The sequence below is a fragment of the Caretta caretta genome, chromosome 9 (genome assembly GCF_965140235.1).
Source record: "Caretta caretta isolate rCarCar2 chromosome 9, rCarCar1.hap1, whole genome shotgun sequence".
Lineage (NCBI taxonomy): Eukaryota > Metazoa > Chordata > Testudines > Cheloniidae > Caretta > Caretta caretta.
The window spans coordinates 98,307,788-98,327,259 of NC_134214.1; the positions used below are offsets into that span (position 1 = coordinate 98,307,788).

Sequence of the window (19,472 nt, forward strand, 5' to 3'; positions counted from 1 at the left end):
CAGGATGGGATCATAGCTACTGCCTGGCTAAAAATGTACATGGCTTGCTCCCTGGGTTGCCATTCTCAGGCTGCGGTTTTGTACATGCCCTGTGGGAGAGGGGAGATGAAGAGGGATTTGGAGGATAAGGTGGTGGCTTTAGGGAAATAGTTATTTTCTACTAAGTTCTATTCCTTTCTATGGATTTTTTTAGATCTATGAACTAGCAAATCCTATGCCTGCTGTAAGAATGCTCCAAAAGCCATTCATGTCTTAGAATCATGAATGGGTTTTAGAATCATGTCTATACAATGTTTCTGTGAGGGTTTTTGGAGTTAATGGAAATCATCCCCTGCTTTCCACTTCATTCCTATATCCAATTACGCAGAAGGAAGCAAACTAGCATCATGTTCCAGTTCTGCAGGTGTAGGTCACTAGTTGTTACTTAAAACAGGTGTTACAATGTGTGTGATGTAGAACATCACCAAGAAACCAAACTGTATCCACGTACCTGCCTTCTGGTTTCTTACTATAATGTATTACACCTCTTTTAGCCCAAATGAAGGCCACCTCCTTCTGTCTATTTTAAGCCTATTCTTCAGGAGACTGCTCTGGAGGTGGTCAGAGTGAAGGGGTGAGAAAGTGCTTGGACAAATCCGTAAGAGGGAGGAAGGGCTGGATAAAACAACGCTGCCTTTGCTGAGTCTCAGTATGCACTAATTGACCAACTTACCTGTAATGGGGTTCTTGCAGCCAGCACACTTCTTGGCAACTTTTGTCTTGTAGCACTCAACACAGTAGAACTGATCCTCCACAGCAGTGAAGTGTTTCCCACCAATCTGCTTTGAGCAGCCAGTACAGATGAAGCACTCTGAATGCCAAGGCTGCTCCTGGTAAGTGAGTCCTCCAGAAGTGATGGCCTAGGGCAGAAATGAACATAAGGAAAGCGTTATGCTGTAACCATCACTGCAAATCCTTACAGGTAAGACAACTGGGTTTCAGAACTGGGGTGAAGGAGCTTGCTACGGTGGGTTTGGGTTCCCGTCTTCAAACAGCGACAGAAGGATTTCCCTTCTTTTGAGAGGTTTTTGCCTAAAAGACACCAGCACAAAGCTGGCTGAGTTTCTCTGTGCTGAACTCTGATGGGCCAGGAACTTTCAGGAAAATTTCTCAGCCGTTAGTGTTACAGATATTGTACAGCACTGGTTGTTTACAGTACCAGTTTTGCACTAATGATTCCAGTATTATCAGCAAGCAACAGCTGTCAGCTTTTTAGCAGTGGAAGTGAGGATGTTGTTTGCTTTACTTTATTCGTTATGCAGGGAAGCTTTCCTTTTGATGAAGGGGTAAAGAGACTAAGCCCAAATTCCTTTGGTTAAATACTGGTGTCTGGAAAAACTATGACAACTACTGTGAAATCTTTGCTCAATCTGATGATTTTCTCAATTTAAAAAAAAGGTTAAGATTAGTCCAGCTTGTTCTCCTGCTCCTCTGCTCAACTCAATGCTCCCATAGGCAAAGGGCCCCTTCCCAACCCAAGAACTGCATGGTGACTTACCTTCTTGCACTTAACACACAGCTTGGCAAACTTATGTTCATGGCAAGAGACACAGTAGATATCCTCTCCTTTGGGGAAGAAGTTGCCTGTTCCTATCACTTGCTTGCACTGGCTGCAGGTGAAGCATTCCTTGTGCCAGAATGACTTCTTGTATTCAACATTTTGGTCTCCTGCAACAGAAAGCAACAGGTTGCTGGTATAGGAATTTGTGCAGCCCATATGGGTCACTATTAATGCTTTCAGGGCCATTGCTGCATGAACACTCACGCAGCTAACAGAATGTTGGGAATCATTAAGAAAGGAATAGATAAGACAGAAAATATCATATTGCCTCTATTCTTATCCATGGTACGCCCACATCTTGAATACTGCCTGCAGATGTGGTTGCCCCATCTCAAAAAAGATACATTGGAATTGGAAAAGGTTCACCAAAGGAGAACAAAAATTATTAGGGGCATGGAACAGCTTGCATATGAGGGGAGATTAATAAGACTGGGATTTTTCAGCTTGGACAAGAGATGACTAAGGGGCAATACAGTAAAGGTCTATAAAATCATGACTGGTGTGGAGGAAGTAAATAAGGAAGTGGTATTTACTCATAACACAAGAACTAGGGGTCACCAAATGAAATTAGTAGGCAGCAGGTTTAAAACAAACAAAGGGAAATATTTCTTCACACAATGCCAGAGGATGTGAAAGCCAAGACTATAACAGGGTTCAAAAAAAGAACTAGATAAACTCATGGAGGATAGATCCATCAGTGGCTATTAGCCAGGATGGGCAGGGATGCAAAACCATGCTCTAAAGCAGGGGTTGGCAACTTTCGTCACGTGGCCCATCAGGGTAATCCGCTGGCGGGCCGCAGGACATTTTGTTTACATTGACTGTCTGCAGGCACGGCTCCCAGTGGCCGCAGTTTGCCGTTCCCAGCCAATGGGAGGTGCAGGAAGCGGCGGGGGCGGGCCGCCACAATGCGGATTGAGACACACATGGCCAGCAAAGTTCGGCATCGACCAGGCTGAGCTCTTGAAACTGTGGATTCTGGTTCTGCTGCCTAAATGGAAGCTGAGCACGTGCCAAAATCCTGGCTCTAGTGCTCTCCTCCAGGGAGCCGTTTTTGTTTTTCAGGGACCAGGGTCAAAAACCAAGTGCGAGGGTACAGTATAAGCACAAGGCTAAATCACAGACAGAAAAAGGCAAGGGCTTATTTTTAATGAGACCGTGTAAAGCTGGAACTAGCTAGGCAAGTGCCAGTCACCCTGCCCCTTGAGCACTGTCTTGCCTAGCTCCTGACTGTGGGGCAGTGGCATAGCTGGGGGGACAGGGGGAGCGATCCGAAAAAAAGGCACCACCCGCTGGGGCGCTTTTACTCACCCGGTGGCACTTTTTTTTATCGCTCCCCCGTTCCCTCCACCTGGCTACACGGCCACGGTGGGGTTCTAGGTGTTTTCAGGAGCAGGTCCATCTTCCTGAGCAGGTCAGCCTGGTGCACGGCCATTAGCTGCAGCCTACCATGGTTTGGCAAGACCCTGGCAGTTTGTGCTGGCTAGGACCCCAAGTCAGCAGTCAGAGTTAGCTAAGGGAACCAGCTAACAAGTGTCAAAATTGGGATAGGAGGTGGGGGTAATAGGTGCCCGTATAAGACCAAGTCCCAACGATCAGGACTGTCCCTACGAGGATCAGGACTGTCCCTACGAGGATCAGGACATCCGTTTACCCTAGGTTTGGACTATGCACCGAGCTGGGTACCTGCAACAATAGCTTTGAAGCAGCCTTTGCATTTGTTTGCACCCTCCGTGGCACTGCAGCTGCTGCACCAAACTTTGTTGTTTTCCTTCAGCATGAAGGGCTCGTTAACCAGAGACGCGTAGCACTTAAAACAGCGGAAGCAGTTATCGTGCCAGTAACGGTTTTTGAAATGCAGCTCCTAGGAACGACAGGAACAAAAATGCATCGTTGTACAGTGCCATAAACCCCCCGCATCTCCGAAAGCCCGAAGGACAAGATTTCACAATACTGTAGCACCTTTTCACTCCAAATACGTCCCCGCGTTATCTACCAGCACACGCACGTGTCTAGCAGGACTCAGTGCAGCCAGCTTGGGTGGAGGACCAAACAGCACACCAGTGGAAGAACGGGAAATATTGGTCATGGACACCAGGATAATATTGGATTCTTTAATGGCAATCATAATATATAGGCACTTGGTTTTTAAGATCTCATTTGAAAGGTCCACAGGGGGTAGACTGCACGGTACTTAATCTATTTCTCTCTGAAGCACTGAGTTGGGCCTGGCACACTTTGAAGCTAGGTTCCAGTGAGGGAAGGTGTTTCAAACCCAGCGCAATATACACCCCTTTGAGAGTGCGTGGTCTTGGGTTCCTCGGGCCTTTGCCATCGCCAGGCTCCCTGCAGTCAGAATGCAGTCGGAGGGGAGCTGGACTTCCACTCCCAGTAAAATTCTAAACAAGGCCTAAATCACAAAAAAGCATTTGATTTACTGGCACTGCCTTAAAAAGAAATGTGGGCAGCTCAGCTTCCTTGCTAACACAAGGTTATTCTGTGCAAACCCCAGAAACAGTTGTTGTTGGGCAAATGGTGACATTTTGCCGGGGCTAAATATGGGGAAAGTGTCTGCTGTGCCGTTTTGCCCTTTTTCACCGCACACACTTGCCGAAGAAACAGTTACATTTAGCCCATGCCCATCTTACTAGAACCTTGGAGTTCCCAGAAAGCTTCCCCAAATGGCAGCAGAAAGCCAGAGCTGATTGACACAAGCTGAACACATGGCCCATAACAGCTTTTCAAATAAAAGTTTCAGGAAACTACAGCTGAAAGCTGTGTGTGGGGAATGGACTTTCAGCCTGATGTTAACAGATCTTCTAGCCCTTGGTCATCTATCGCCACCTACGCTGTCCCTCCAGAAGCCTGAGCCTCTTTCTCCAGGTCCACTCACGTTACATGCCTTGTACCTAGCCTCTCTTCCCCACTCTGTCCAAAAGGATGTAACAAGCCTGCTCCACCAACTCGCCTCCCTCCTCCCCATGCTGTGCCCTTTGCCCACTCCCAGGCTGGTCCCGTCATTTCAAATCACCCCTTGCGCTGGAAACAGCCTCCCAGGTATTGTTCTCCAAGTGCTTTCCATCACTCTGGTACTAATCCTCTGACGGCATTCCTGTGCCACACCGCGATGTCTGCACTGCCAGCCCCGTTCCTCCTGCCATTAGCACTGACCCCCTTCCAAGCCTGGGCTGCCAACCGCCCTCCCCCACTTTATTTTAACAGGTCAGAAAGAGTGAAAAGAAGTCAAAGGGGGGGCAATCAAACTGCCTACCAGCTGTCCCCAGGACAGTGACCGCCTCATACCACAATCCAGTGGGAAGCCACTGGCCACTACTTTGAGACCGTACTGCCATAGGGATCCTGTGGGCAGCAGCCCACTGTACCTTGGAGTCGGCGCCAATGGGCTTCTTGCACTCGATGCAGGTGTTGGCACAGAATTTTTCAAAGCACTTCACGCAGCAGTGGCGGCCCTCCTTCTGCACGTACTTCTTCCCGTGCAGCGGGTCGCGGCAGTAGTGACAATCAAAGCGCTCCGACATGGTGCCCACGGTGTAACTGCTGGGCCCTGCAGGGGGACAGGAGGGTGAACTGTACTCAAAGAGCCGTTCCAAGACGCGCTCTGCCATAGCGCTGGCCTGTGGCTGCCCACCGCTACGCGACCACCCATCGTGTGAGAGCAGGGCGTGCGGTGCCGGGGGCACGCATGCCAGCAGGGCTAAGTGTGAAATGACAGCAATTGCACCACAGGCAAAGCTCTTCAAGGGCAGGTGGGGCAGAGCTGTACAGGTCGGGGGCCAGCTGCCCTGAGTGAACGCTGACCTAGACAGCACAAAAGAGCCAGGTCTACCCATACCTTGGGAGCGTCGTCCATCAGCAGTGGTTCATGGTTGGGCATCGCCAAGCAGCTGGCTCATGGCAAGCATGGCAGGTCCTCGTGCCTGGCTCACAGCCTCTTCCCACAACTGCCCTCCTCAGCGTTTGACAGGCAATGGGCCGTCAGGATTGCACGGCGCCTAGTGCCTTATACTCAACAGTTACTTAAACCACACCCAAATATTTCTTACGCACCCATCATCACGAGCAAACGCTTCCGAGCGCCGCCCAGCCAGCAGCAACACAGCGCACACAGGCAGCCACAGACGTCGTGTGGAAAAGAAAATGTTGGTTCTGTTCTAAACAGGGTTTCTAACAGCAGTGATTGCTGCCAAGGCTGCCCGCGCCCCCTTCACAGATGCAGGCCGTTGCATACTCCGAGGTGCCGCTAGCTCTTCACTGCTTTTCCCTTGCCTGGCCCTTTGGGCCACAGCCATGACATCAGCGGCCTCCCTGGCGGTGGCAGGTTTTAAAATTGTGTAGGGGTGTGCCCGTGTCTTTATGCGGTCATGGTAAGGTCTTGAGCCCCAGGAACATCTGTCTCTTTCACACATACGCCCCTCACCTCACCTCAGGCAATCTTTAGTCCTATCCCAGTTACAGTGTTCTTGAGGGCACATTGGCACACTTACCCTCTGTTGCCACCAGAGGGCATCTCATACCATGCCTATGAGATGTGTGATACCCTCACAAGCAGGCCAGTGTGCCCTACTGTGTCAAGGAGCTACTGACCCCCCCCCCCGTATTGTTAATGATGGGCTTGCACATGGGGCGGATTAAGATTTCCTGGGGCACTGGGCCAGAGCAAGTGGGGGCTCCTTCCACCTGCGGTTCCCCCCCCCCTCCCGTTCCGCCCCTGCCACCTGTGGCCCCCACCCACAGCTCCACCCTTTTCTGCCCCTTCACCGGGGCCTGGTCCCTGTTCTATGCAGGGTTCTCCCCCATTCTGCCCACCCCACAACCCCTTTGCGCCTTTCTACACTCCGCCCACCCACTGCAGCCCCCACGACTGGAAACGCTCTGTCCCTGCATCACAGCCCCAGGTTGCAGCAGGGAGTGAGAGCTCCTCCAGTCCTAGGCCACAGCAGGGGTCCGGGTGCTGGGGCTGCCCCTGCAACCCCCGCACATTTGCAGGGCACCGGGGTCAGGGGGGTGCTCTGTGGGGGCTTCCCCTATCCCCTGGCTTCTGCCAGGGACGGGGTCAGGGGGCTTGGGGGCTTCCCCGGCCCGCACCGGCCCGGCAGCAGAAACCAGGCCTCCCCCCACCCCAGCTGGCTGGGGCCCCTGTGCACCACCCTGTGGCTAATCTGCCAGTGTTTGCATCTGCTCCAAAATCTGAATTTTTGTCAGTGGCAGCAGAATCCCCAAACTGTGTTTAAACTTCAGATTTATATTTGAGCTGGGGGAGAGGGGCAGGGGCTGGACTAAGTTTAAGCCAATAAAAGAAAGGTCAGCGCCAGCTTTGCCTGCCCAGCAGTCCTTGCACACAAGAGTACGTCAGTCACGGTAACCTGAATTTACACATATTGAGTCCTACAGATTGTATCTGGTAATTTAAGAATTAAAGGAGTTCTTCACAATTTAACAATGAAAAGTGAGCACTTTGATCAGTCCCCTCTTACATTTTAGATCACTCTCCAAGAGTTGGATGGGATGTGTGAGAGGTAGGATGGCCTGGTATTAAGACACAGGAGCGGGCGTGAGGAGAGCTGAGTTAACTCCTGGCTCTGTCATTATTTCAATGAGGACTTGAGCAAGGGGTGCATGTACAGAGGCTGGAAATCCTGTAATTGCAATGCAGAGACAGCATCAATATTTGCACTTGCATCAATAATACAAGAGCACAAAACTTGGGCCCACAAATGGGGACAGCAGCCAGGCCTGAGTCCAGACACAAATGGAAACCTTTGTGTCGCTACACCTCAGTTTGTCCATCTGTAAAATGAGACTAATACAGACTGGCAAAAGTCTCCGCACGCCATTTCTCAGGGAAAGCAATTCTTTGATGAGTCCAACATCAGTTTTTCCCTTATCATCATGATAAAAGGAGGGCGAGTAGATTTTTTTTTTTTTCACATGAGCAAGTATAGTTTCATCTCAAGATGGGGTAATTAGACTTAATCACCTTACCGGCTGAATTAATTCCTGGTTGCAAAGCACCCTTGGATGGAAGGTGACATAGAGGGACCTCCCTCTAGCTAATCAAAATCCAAGCAAAACAGAGAATTTGACGCTTTCATATGATTACGGCCTGCATCTGTGCTGTCAGGGACTTCTGTGCTGGGTACCTGAGTATGTTTCCAACTGCACCCTGCATTGGTCTTAGGTTTAACATGAAGAAAAAAATGAGAGAGAAATTGCCCTAAACTAAAGGAAACTTCCTGCCAACATGGCTCTGCTAACATGTGACTGCTTCCTCTCTGTCTTTTCAGGGGTTCAGCAATAGAAATCTGGCTGCTAGCTTACATTTTGAACCTGGCCCCAGCCTTTCAGGAGGCAGATGTGATGCTCTCATAACTCTGTAGACTTTTCCACCGGAAGTAACGTTTGCCAGCTGAGCTACACCTTGGCTGGAAGTCAGGGATCACCCACCATGGACATCCAACCCTGCCTGGCAGGGTCCCTGCTCGGTACCCCAAGGACAACTTCTGTTCCCGTTCCCTATACTTATCCACAGATAGGAGCCAGGGAAGGTTCCTGTCACCATGGCATATAAGCATCTGCACTGAGACACAATTCCCTGTAGTCATGTGTCCAGGGTCAGCAGGGGTGTATGTGAAAATTCCTCCCAAAACAATTGGTCTTCTGGCCGTGGGGATGTAAAACAGTCTTTGCTAATTTATCCTGACGGACTGCTTCCCTCAGTTACACTCAGCTCATTTTTTCAGTTTACTGTAATGAAAGTAAACAAGAATTTTCCTTCTTGGCAATAGCTGGACAGAGAGATGAGGCTGAGTCCTGTCAACAGAAAACGCCAAGAGGAAATTCAATTATTGGCTCTTGATAGCCCTAAAGCAGGGGACAGCAGGGAAACAGAATTAGATTCAACATGGTAAATGGTACTTGCTTCCTGTTTTTGCTGTTGACTGAAGTCTGTTCTCTCTGCCTCTTCAGCTCCCCACATGCTGGCTTTCCAGGGGCCATGAAGAGCATGTCACAGGGGGGAAATACGCAGAGAGAGAGAAAAAAACACTGCACCCAAGCCCTTGGCACTAACCCCCCCGCCGCAGAGTTCAGCCACATTACTCGGGATGGGGCTCCAGAAGCCCTTTGGGGGTAAGGGTGGCCCAGGGGCTAGGTCACTAGCCTGGGACTCTGGTGCAATGCCCAGCTCAACCACAGCTTCCCTGCTTGCCCTCGGGGAAGTTCCCGTCTCGCAGTGCTTTGGTTCCCCATCTGTACCAAGGGACGCATAGCACTGCCCCACCTCACAGGACAAACAGACCAGAGGTTGTGAAGTGCTTACACAGTATGGAAGTGGGGGCCGCACCAGTACCTGAGCGAGTGCACAAGGGACGTTCTAGCCATCACCGGCCAACCAGAGCTGTGCCCCTTGTGGGTGATGACAGCTAGTGAAGAACAGCTGTCAGCGCCTCTGTCAGAGAAACAAACCTTCCAAAGTCCAGCAGCCCGCCTCTTCTCAAAGAGCAGCAGCCACGGGGGCAAAGAACCTCTCCGCAAAACACCTGTCTCTAACCTGCCACTCCCAGGTACAGCCACTGCGGCAGCCTCGCTCCCCCATGGAACAGGGATGCTTGCGAACATGCACGGCCTGGGGCCAGCCCTAGCGGTACTACGCAACGCCCTTCTCTGGGCAATGGATGGAGGCATGGGCTGCTCACACTGCTTGAGCTTGCTGCAGAGTTCCACACAGTCGTGGTACTTCTGGCATGGACCAATGGACAGGGCACCGGGCTGGTGCTCAGGAGACCTGTGTTCTGTGCCTGGCTCTGACAATGATTTGCTGTGTGATATCAAGCAAGTCACTTCACCTCTCTGTGCCTGTGTCCCTTCCCGTCATTTGTCTGTATAGACCGGAAGCTCTTTGGGGTAGGGACTTGCTATTTGTTTATACGGTACCTAGGACAATGGGGCCCTGACCTCAGTTCGGACCTCTATATAGTATAGAGATCAACACCCTCACTGGGGCAGAAGAGGGAGCATCATCCCTCTGCAACACAGCCCAGCAAAGGGCAATGGGTTTCTGTGCCTTTCCCCCAAAGAAAGGCGCCTTCTGCTGAGTCTCAAGGGACTGTCTTATTCCCACGCTACTATCCACCAGTCCACACAGACAGCCAGCTGCCTGGGCTCCACTGCCAACAATGTGCCAGCTACACCCAGCTCTATCTTGCCCTTCCACAGTTGCCACCGAACATCACAAGGATGTCGTGATGCCTGCCAGAGCCCAGCCTCTGGGTGAAGAGCACGTGGCTCAAATGAAACCCAAACAAGCCCCCTGTGATCTAGCTGCAAGAGGGAACACTTCAAGGAACGAGCTGGGACGCTGCATCATTTTCTCCCCCACTTCCAACAAAGGCAGCTGCCACTCATTGCCCTTGTGGGGCCTGCTCAGTTCTTGGCTGGGGACTTGATCCTGCAGCGTGCTGCTCACTCTGGCCCCGATTCAGCAAAGCGTTCTGGCACATGCTACACCCGAGGTTAAGGCAAGGGCTCTGCTGGATCAGGGCTACGGTGCTCAGCATCTGCAGGACTGAACCCTAAACCGTGAAGGCGAGGTAGTGTATACGGTGCACAAATGGTCTTCCATCTCCAGCTTCCTTGGAAACTGCCCCTTCCTGCCAGGCAAGAACCTGGCCACTGCGGGGCACATGTTCATCACGTCCAGGGCTCACGCCACCTGGGAGCTGAATGTGGATGCAACGCCCAGGCTCCAGCTAGTGTAAAATGTGGCTGCTTGCCTCCTCCATGGGAAAAGCCACCAGGAGCATATTACACTTGTGCTGCAACCCCTCTGGTGGTGGTTCCCATCCTGCTTGGGTTTGTCAGGTCAAAGCACTTTCTCAGGCATCACAGGCAGGACATCCGTCATTGCAGCGCTATCCATGCCCACGGGGACAGTGCCTCTTTCAAAGGTCCCAGGAGACACGTGCGGGCCAGACACAGTGTTCTTGGTGGTGGGAGGACAGAGGAAGTTGGACTGATTCAGAATCTGAGCAGGTTTAGGGCATGTGGCGAAATCCCCTTCTTTGAGAAAGCTCTCCCACCATCCCTCAGAAAGACAGCAGAGGGAAAAGGGAAATGATGGATGTATATTCCAAGTGGCACCTCCTTGTAAATATGCCCTGGTCAGAGCCTAAATTAAAGACCTAAACTGAGCCCTAACCTGGGAGGCAGAGTGTCTGGCACCTTCCTCTGAGCACTTGGGCCCTGCTGGAGACAGGAGACTGGATTAGATGGCCCCCAGGTCTGATCCAGCCTGGGTGTTCCTAAGTTCTTACCAGGGAAGAGAGACTCCATGAAGTCCATTAGAGAATGTCTACACCGCAGCTAGGAGCAAGCCTCCCAGGCCGGGTCCTCAGACTGGTGCTAGCAGGACTCACCCTCGCACACTAAAAATCACTCAGCAGATGCTACGGCTGGGGTGGAGCTTGGGCTCTCAGGTCTGGGTGGGGGGCTTGACAGCCCGAGCTCAGCCCAAGCCACAATGTCAAGGCAACATCTACAGCACACTAGCATGACCTCTGCTAGCACACGTCCCTGAACCTGGGCTGGGAGGCTGGCTCCCATATGCAGTGTAGACAGACCCTTAGGGACCCCACTATGCAGCTCTACTTTGCCCAGGAAGCCCTTACATACGATGGTGATGGGCACCCTAGTAACCCTTAAGAGATTCAAGCTTTGATCCTGCTAATTTACCATTCTCTGAAATTACCTCTTTGAAGAAAAAGGCACCCGATACTAGAAGTTTACATTCGCGCTCCCAGTGCCAATTCTGCCACAGCTCATCTACTGAACCAATTCCAGTGGGATAGGGTTACATAATGTGCATAAATTCAAAGAAATGGCAACAGTGCCAGGCAAATGCATTGGCTGCTATTACTGTGGTGAGCTCTGCAGCCTTCTATTACCGCAGTGAAGCATCAGACCTTCCTAGCCTGAGTTACCCTTTGAAAAACAGCGATTGGGCTTTTGATTGATGTTTTTGGTTGCACAGCCTGCCTTAACCCTTTGTCTCACGAAATTCAATGCCATGTGCAGGAACTGGGACAGACTCGGCTTCCCTTATGGCTTCTTTGCTCCTATTCTGGGTCACAGACTGGGCCCACAGGGCTAGGTAGGTGCAGAAGAGGTAGGCAAACTTCTCAGATTGGTGCAAGCCTTCAAGGCGGTGGAGTTTCCATGGCAATCAGGCAGCAGGAGTCCCTTTGACCCTGGCTATTTATTTCTGAAGTGCTCTGATGGCAGCAGACGACAGTGCTTCGACAGCTAGAGGACTTGTTTTCTGCTCCTTTCTCTTTAGCCACTCGCCAGTCCCAAGCGACTGGTAAGTTTCCACTAACAGCACTATCAGAAATTACAAGCTAAGGGCCTGAATCCTGGTCTACTGAGGTCAATGGGGGCATTGCCTTTGGTTTCAGTGGGAGCAGGAGCAGGCCCTAGCCATCAACATCAAGTTAACACCAGCAGGTTGATTTCATAGAATCATAGAAGATCAGGGTTGGAAGGGACCTCAGGAGGCCATCTAGTCCAACCCCCTGCTCAAAGCAGGACCAATCCCCAATTTTTGCCCCAGATCCCTAAATGGCTCCCTACAAGGATTGAACTCACAACCCTGGGTTTAGCAGGCCAATGCTCAAACCACTGAGCTACCGCTCCCCACTCTGTTGTGTCTCATTAACTACGAACCAGTTGGCAGCAAAAATTACTTTCCTCACCAAAGGAGACAAAGCAGAGTTGAAAGGAACGCTCGTTGGCTGCCAAGCTCCGGAGGGGCTCTGTGGAGGTGAACCTGCTGTTTCCTTCCTGCTGTTTCCTTCCATCCTCACCTGATGCTCCCTGCTTGGGCTCAGTGACTTGCCATGAGCCGGACGTTTGTGTAGGTGACCATCGGGTCACGCTGGATTCAGTTTCTTCTGATGTTATTAACATGGAAGGGGAAAGGAGTGGGGACTTGCACCCACTGGTGCTGCCTCGGTTTTCAAGAGGAAGAAACCTCCTTTTTGTCTCCTGTTTGGTTTCTGGGCTCCTCCAGCTTTGGGTAACATGCTGCTCCCAGTCACACCTGTGCAACCCCACTGACCAATCTAGAACACACATGACCCAGGCGTGCGCTCCGCGTATTCCCATCAGACAGCCCCTCCTGTGTTCGAGAGGGGAGGTGAGCAGGCGCCCAGTGAGAGATGGGCGTGGCACAGTGAGTCAGTGGCAGAGACTAGAAGACAGCGTCCACTGTCTCTGTTCTCTTTCCATTTTAATAAAATAAAGCCCAAGCAGCTGGGCGAACAGATTTCTTTTGGGACCCAGGCCAGTTTTCCTGTCTGGAAACACTGCCTTGCCAAGGTCAGAGGGACAACGCTTTCTTGTTGACAATGCAGCTTCGAGCCCATGCACATCCTGGAACTGAGCCAAGAGCCACATGTGTATCATTTCTGAAACATGCAAACTGATGAGAAATATGGGAACCATGTGGACAATGGCCAAATATGTACAGCTTTGTCAGCCGAACAGGATTTATTTGAAAGAAATTGAATTAAGCACAGTCCAGAGCAGGCAGCATTGGAACATTTCTTCATCTTAGTTTTATGATCCCCTTGAGCAAGACGACATCACTACAAACCTATGGCCCTTCCTTGCAACCGCGTCGCTGCACCTGAATGCATCACGTGCAAACAACAGACAACAACGCTACCGTCCCGGCTTGAGTGTCTGCAAAAGATAAACACAGCACCAAAAGCAAAGGAGCCAGCACACAACTCCTGCCAGATTCTAGCTACCAGAGGGTTCAATTTTTTGTAAATAGAGGGACTGATTATGGCCTGGAGCATTCCCAGTCTGCATATGGAGCACATCCCCTGTGCACACACACGCATGCACACACAGAAGCCCAGCCACTTCTGCAGAGCCATCCCTTCCCCTCCCAAACCCCTCACAGACCTTGCCGTGGAGGCCAAGTACACTCCAAGGGGATGGAGTGACAGCTAGAGGGGCCCAGAAGGGAAAATACACTGTCCACCTGCTATTCCTGCGAAGGGAAGGCGACGGCAGGGTTCAGCAGGAGAGGGGGTGCTGCCATGGAGCCAGCCATCCCCCCTCTCTGTGTGGAACTGGGCCAATCCCGAGGCCGTATGACCTTTTCCATGGAGTCCCCAGCTCCCTAGGGGCCAGCGTGGGCCAAGGGAGTCCCCAACAGCATAGCTCCAAGGCTGTCACAGAGCTGGTGGGCTCAGGGAGGAGGCACAGTGCCACAGCATGGACGACCTGACACCCCACCTCTACCCCGCCCCTTACTCAACTGGAGACTCGGCAGCAGCCGCAGCAGTTCATTATTCTGGAGAAGAGAGATTTGCAGCCCCTTGGTCACTTGCCCCTATTACAATCCCTAACACTGAACTTGCCCAAACTTCCAGGTACTTCAACCCTGACATGGCCCTGTTGTCTGGAAAGTAATCCCATGTCATCGATCGCAAACCCAACATGGATATATGGAAATATCAGGATTCCCCCTCTCTCCTGGGCTCTGTCTTCCTTCACCTGGCTTTATTTCAGCGTGCAGCTTTACACAGTTGCATTACACAAGTTGCTCAGCAGCTCTCCAGTGTACAGTATGGACCAATGCCAGGGCAACCTGCATTCTACAGCAATGCAAAGCAGCTCTCCACACGTCAAAGCAAGCACTAACCAAGGGATACAGTAATGTTACAGGTGCAGCACGTCCTTCAAGAGCAAGACAGTGTGGTGCATGTGTTCGAGCTTGAAATAACCCTGAACGTGTCTTCTTTGGATGTAACTGTTCTACAAGCTAATTTTTCCCTGACCATGGTGTCTAGATGAAGGGAGTTTGAGCAGCATTGTTTAACTTCAAAAGTATCACACATGCATCATCAGAATATACTGTGATCCATATTTTCCTTCAGCTTTACATATAAACCAGTCACTGAGGGAAGAAAATACTGATTGGGAAACTCTGAAGAAACAGGCACAAGCAACAACCAGACTGGAATGACTTTCCCGCCTGGGCTGATCTCCATGAGGTGCGGGATAAGCTAAGTGTAGGTGTTGGGCGTGTGAACTGCCAGAGGAGGATTTACTGCATTACGTGCCAACTCCTCAAACTCCCTTGAGAGCCTCAAGTAATAACAAGAGTCCAAGATATCCCATGACACTTGTAATCCTCTTTTTGTTACTCTTCCAAGAGCTCAGACTTCACTGGGAGCAGCAGCACCGATTTTCCTAAAGCAGCTCCAGAAACAAACTCCATCTTAAACAAGGGATTGAGTTCCCAGCAGCTATGGCAATGCAATGCCTTGACCTCACTCCCTGGTGAGCTGGGCTACCGCTGCAGGGCAGCAGGCCACACCAATGACCTTATCCCATGTCAGCAAACTTATGTGAAAACAAGTTACAATTCAGCTGTAAATCTCTCTGACCAAAAAGGTGTCAATTAGCTGATTATGCAAAAAGAGCTTCTGCTCCTTTTCCAAAGCCATCCCTCATTTCACACACACCAATCCTTTTCACCCTCTAGAATGTCTTAGGGTATGTCTACACTACGAAATAAGGTCGAATTTATAGAAGTCGGTTTTTTAGAAATCGGTTTTATATATTCGAGTGTGTGTGTCCTCACAGAAAATGCTCTAAGTGCATTAAGTGCATTAACTCGGCGGAGCGCTTCCACAGTACCGAGGCTAGAGTCGACTTCCGGAGCGTTGCACTGTGGGTAGCTATCCCACAGTTCCCGCAGTCTCCGCTGCCCATTGGACTTCTGGGTTGAGATCCCAATGCCTGATGGGGCTAAAACATTGTCGCGGGTGGTTCTGGGTACATATCGTCAGGCCCCTCCTTCCCTCCCTCCCTCCCTCCGTGAAAGCAAGGGCAGACAATCGTTTCGCGCCTTTTTTCTTGAGTTACCAGTGCAGACGCCATACCACAGCAAGCATGGAGCCCGCTCAGCTCACTGTCACCGTATGTCTCCTGGGTGCTGGCAGACGTGGTACTGCATTGCTACACAGCAGCAGCAACCCATTGCCTTGTGGCAGCAGACGGTGCAATAGGACTGGTAGCCGTCATCGTCACGTCCGAGGTGCTCCTGGTCGCCTGTGTGAGGTCGATCAGGAGCGCCTGGGCAGACATGGGCGCAGGGACTAAATTTGGAGTGACTTGACCAGGTCATTCTCTTTATTCCTGCAGTCAGTCCTATTGAACCATCTTATGGTGAGCAGGCAGGTGATATGGATTGCTAGCAGTCCTATTGCATCATCTTCTGCCAGGCAGGCAAGAGATGAGGATGGCTAGCAGTTATTGTACCATCTTCTGCTGAGCAGCCATGAGATGTGGATGGCATGCAGTCCTTCTGCACCGTCTGCTGCCAGCCAAAGATGTAAAAGATAGATGGAGTGTATCAAAACAAGAAATAGACCAGATTTGTTTTGTACTCATTTGAAAACTCCGCCCCCCGCCCCCTGTCTAGGGGATTCATTCCTCTAGGTCACACTGCAGTCACTCACAGAGAAGGTGCAGCAAGGTAAATCTAGCCATGTATCAATCAGAGGCCAGGCTAACCTCCTTGTTCCAATAAGAACAATAACTTATGTGCACCATTTCTTATCGGAACCCTCCGTGAAGTCCTGCCTGAAATACTCCTTGATGTAAAGCCACCCCCTTTGTTGATTTTAGCTCCCTGTAAGCCAACCCTGTAAGCCGTGTCGTCAGTCGCCCCTCCCTGCATCAGAGCAATGGCAAACAATCGTGCATCTGAGTTGAGAGTGCTGTCCAGAGCAGTCACAATGGAGCACTCTGGGATAGCTCCCAGAGGCCAATACCATCGAATTGTGTCCACAGTACCCCAAATTCGATCCAGCAAGGCCGATTTAAGCGCTAATCCACTTGTCAGGGGTGGAGTAAGGAAATCGATTTTAAGAGCCCTTTAAGTCGAAATAAAGGGCTTCATCGTGTGGACGGGTGCAGCTTTACATCGATTTAACGCTGCTAAATTCGACCTAAAGTCCTAGTGTAGACAAGGGCTTAGGCACTGTGCTAAGCATGCCTCAACTTCCAGGGTGAGCTTTCTGTTTGGCTTTATGGTCAGTAATAATTCTACAATCTGGTAAACAACTCTATATTTCTTAGTATGTTCTCTCCAAAGGACACAAAGCCAAAAAGCACTACTTACAACGTCGCTTGAAATTGGATGCAAGGACAATTTCATTCATGCAAATAAACACTGCTTAGAATGACACGCTTGATCCAGCTCTATCTGCGAGCAATACACAATATCCAGGACTGAATAATCAACTTGATGATTTAACTGGGAATTGATGATTTAACTGGGAATTGGTCCTGCTTCGAGCAGGGGGTTGGACTAGATGACCTTCTGGGGTCCCTTCCAACCCTTATATATTCTATGATTCTATGAACTTCTCTCTGTGAACATTAATTTCTAAACACATCTGGGAAGCCCTCCCTCTCCCCCCAAACGTAAGAAAACTCGTTTTCCTGACTTTTGTGGCCTCCAGCTTGATTACCTGGAATTCAGTGAGGCTATATAAAGCAACACATCATAGCAATGATTTGCAGAACATATTTAACAAATGAAACTTAAGCATAACCGATAAGCAGAGCACTTCGCATAGGCTGTGTGTTAATGTCTCCAGGGAGCATGTACAAATGCGATAAAGCTTTATACAGGAACTCAAAGGCTGGACTGTAAAAGTGAATAGGGAAACTGTGCTTAAACTTTATTAACCTGTTTGCCACTTAGGAAGGAAGACGAGACCTTAACCTACTAACCTTCTATTAGTACGTTGATACATTACAGACATAGTCTCAGTTCTTTTACTGCCAGCTTCTGTTGATGGAAGAGACAAGCTTTCAAGCTTCACAGAGCTCGTTGGAACAGTAGCCAAGCTCACCAGGGAGCACGACCAGAGCTGCTGGGAACTGAATCCCTAGCTCGAGAGGGAGCTTGTTTCTGGAGCTGCTTTAGGAAAATCGGCGCTGCTGCTCCCAGTGAAGACTGAGCTCTTGGAAGCGTAACAAAAAGGGGATTACAGGTGTCACTGGATATCTTGAACTCCTGTTATAACTTGAGGCTCTCAAAGGAGGCTGAAGAAGAGCTCTGTGAAACTCAAAAGCTTCCACCAACAGCAGTTGGTCCAACAAAGGCTATTACCTCACCTGCCGTGTGTCTCTAATATCCTGGGGCCAACACAGCTATAACAACACTGCAAACAGTATTCTCAGGTAGAGGAGGGTGTTTTCTTCCGATGCTAGTGTAAATAAGTGCAGCTTCAGTGGCCGCAATGGAGCGAGGCTGAGGTATGGCAGCTGAGGATCTGGCCCCAGGTGTGGGATCTCAGTCACTGTACTCTGAATCCCTTCATGCAATGCCATCTGGTCTGCTCTAAACTGCAAAGGTGCCAAATGACTACACTTAAAAAGAAGGACCCTTCCCTTCGTCAGTCATGAGGCATGAAGTTAATAGCACCTTTTGTAAAAGAGGATTGCAGGCTGGTGGTGCGTACCCCTGGCAAACCGGAAAGAGAGAGAAAAGGTTAAGGTTCATTTGTGCAAGGAGATTAGCCAAGAGCAACGTTCTTCCATTGCAAAGCTTTAGTGTGTGTGCTCTCACCCAGCACAATCTACAAGCTACTATGTTGATATATGAGAGGTGCTTTTATTAAGACATGGGCTACTGCAAGTTCCTGACGCATTTTGCAGTATCTATGCAGCCCCATCACCACAGCATCTGAGCACCTCACAGGTATAACAATGGACCCTCACAGCACCTCTCTGGGGTAGAAAGAAAAGGAGTAATTGTGGCACCTTAGAGACTAACCAATTTATTTGAGCATAAGCTTTCGTGAGCTACAGCTCACTTCATCGGATGCATCCTGTGGAAAGTGTAGAAGATCTTTTTATACACACAAAGCATGACAAGATACCTCCCCCCACCCCACTCTCCTGCTGGTAATAGCTTATCTAAAGTGATCACTCTCCTTACGATGTGTATGATAATCAAGTTGGGCCATTTCCAACACAAATCCAGGTTTTCTCACACACCCCACACACACACACACAAACCCACTCTCCTGCTGGTAACAGCTTATTTAAAGTGACCACTCTCCTTACAATGTGTATGATAATCAAGGTGGGCCATTTCCAGCACAAATCCAGGGTTTAACAAGAACTTCTGGGGGGTGGGTGGGGGGGATTTGTGCTAGAAATGGCCCAACTTGATTATCATACACATTGTAAGGAGACTGATCACTTTAGAAAAGCTATTACCAGCAGGAGAGTGGGGTGGGGGGAGGTATTTTTTCATGCTTTGTGTGTATAAAAAGATCTTCTACACTTTCCACAGTATGCATCCGATGAAGTGAGCTGTAGCTCACGAAAGCTTATGCTCAAATAAATTGGTTAGTCTCTAAGGTGCCACAAGTACTCCTTTTCTTTTTGCGAATACAGACTAACACGGCTGTTACTCTGAAACATCTCTGGGGTAGGGAAGTGCTAGTAACCCAGGTTTACAGATGGGGATCTGAGGCAGAGTGATTTGAGGCCATAATCCTGCAAACTCTTAACTCTCGACATGTGAGAAGCCCCACTGAAGTTAATGGGGCTCCTGAGATGCACAAGCACTTACAGGATTAGGGTCTAAGCTGCTTGCTCACAGTCACGCAGGGAATCTGTGGCAGAGCAGAAAACTGAAGCCAGATCTCTTGAGTCCCACACCAGTGTCTCTTGTCCACAAGACCAGTAAGAAGAACCTACCGTATGGTAACACTTGGCATTCTTGGAGCCGTATTCACTATTGAGGGTG

General features: G+C 50.1%; 1 protein-coding gene across 3 annotated transcripts in view; it reads right to left on the reverse strand.

The window, feature by feature from the left end:
* Positions 1–19,472, reverse strand: part of FHL1 (four and a half LIM domains 1) — a 65,209-nt gene that overhangs the window by 2,911 nt on the left and 42,826 nt on the right. For all 3 annotated transcript variants that reach the window (XM_048863941.2, XM_075132572.1, XM_048863940.2), the window contains exons 2-5: positions 4,984–5,165; positions 3,287–3,464; positions 1,538–1,707; positions 713–899 (exon numbers count right to left, since the gene is read on the reverse strand). In XM_048863941.2, the coding sequence (XP_048719898.1) occupies positions 713–899; positions 1,538–1,707; positions 3,287–3,464; positions 4,984–5,139 (691 nt within the window). In that variant the 5' untranslated portion in view covers positions 5,140–5,165. The remainder of the gene's footprint in view (positions 1–712; positions 900–1,537; positions 1,708–3,286; positions 3,465–4,983; positions 5,166–19,472) is intronic.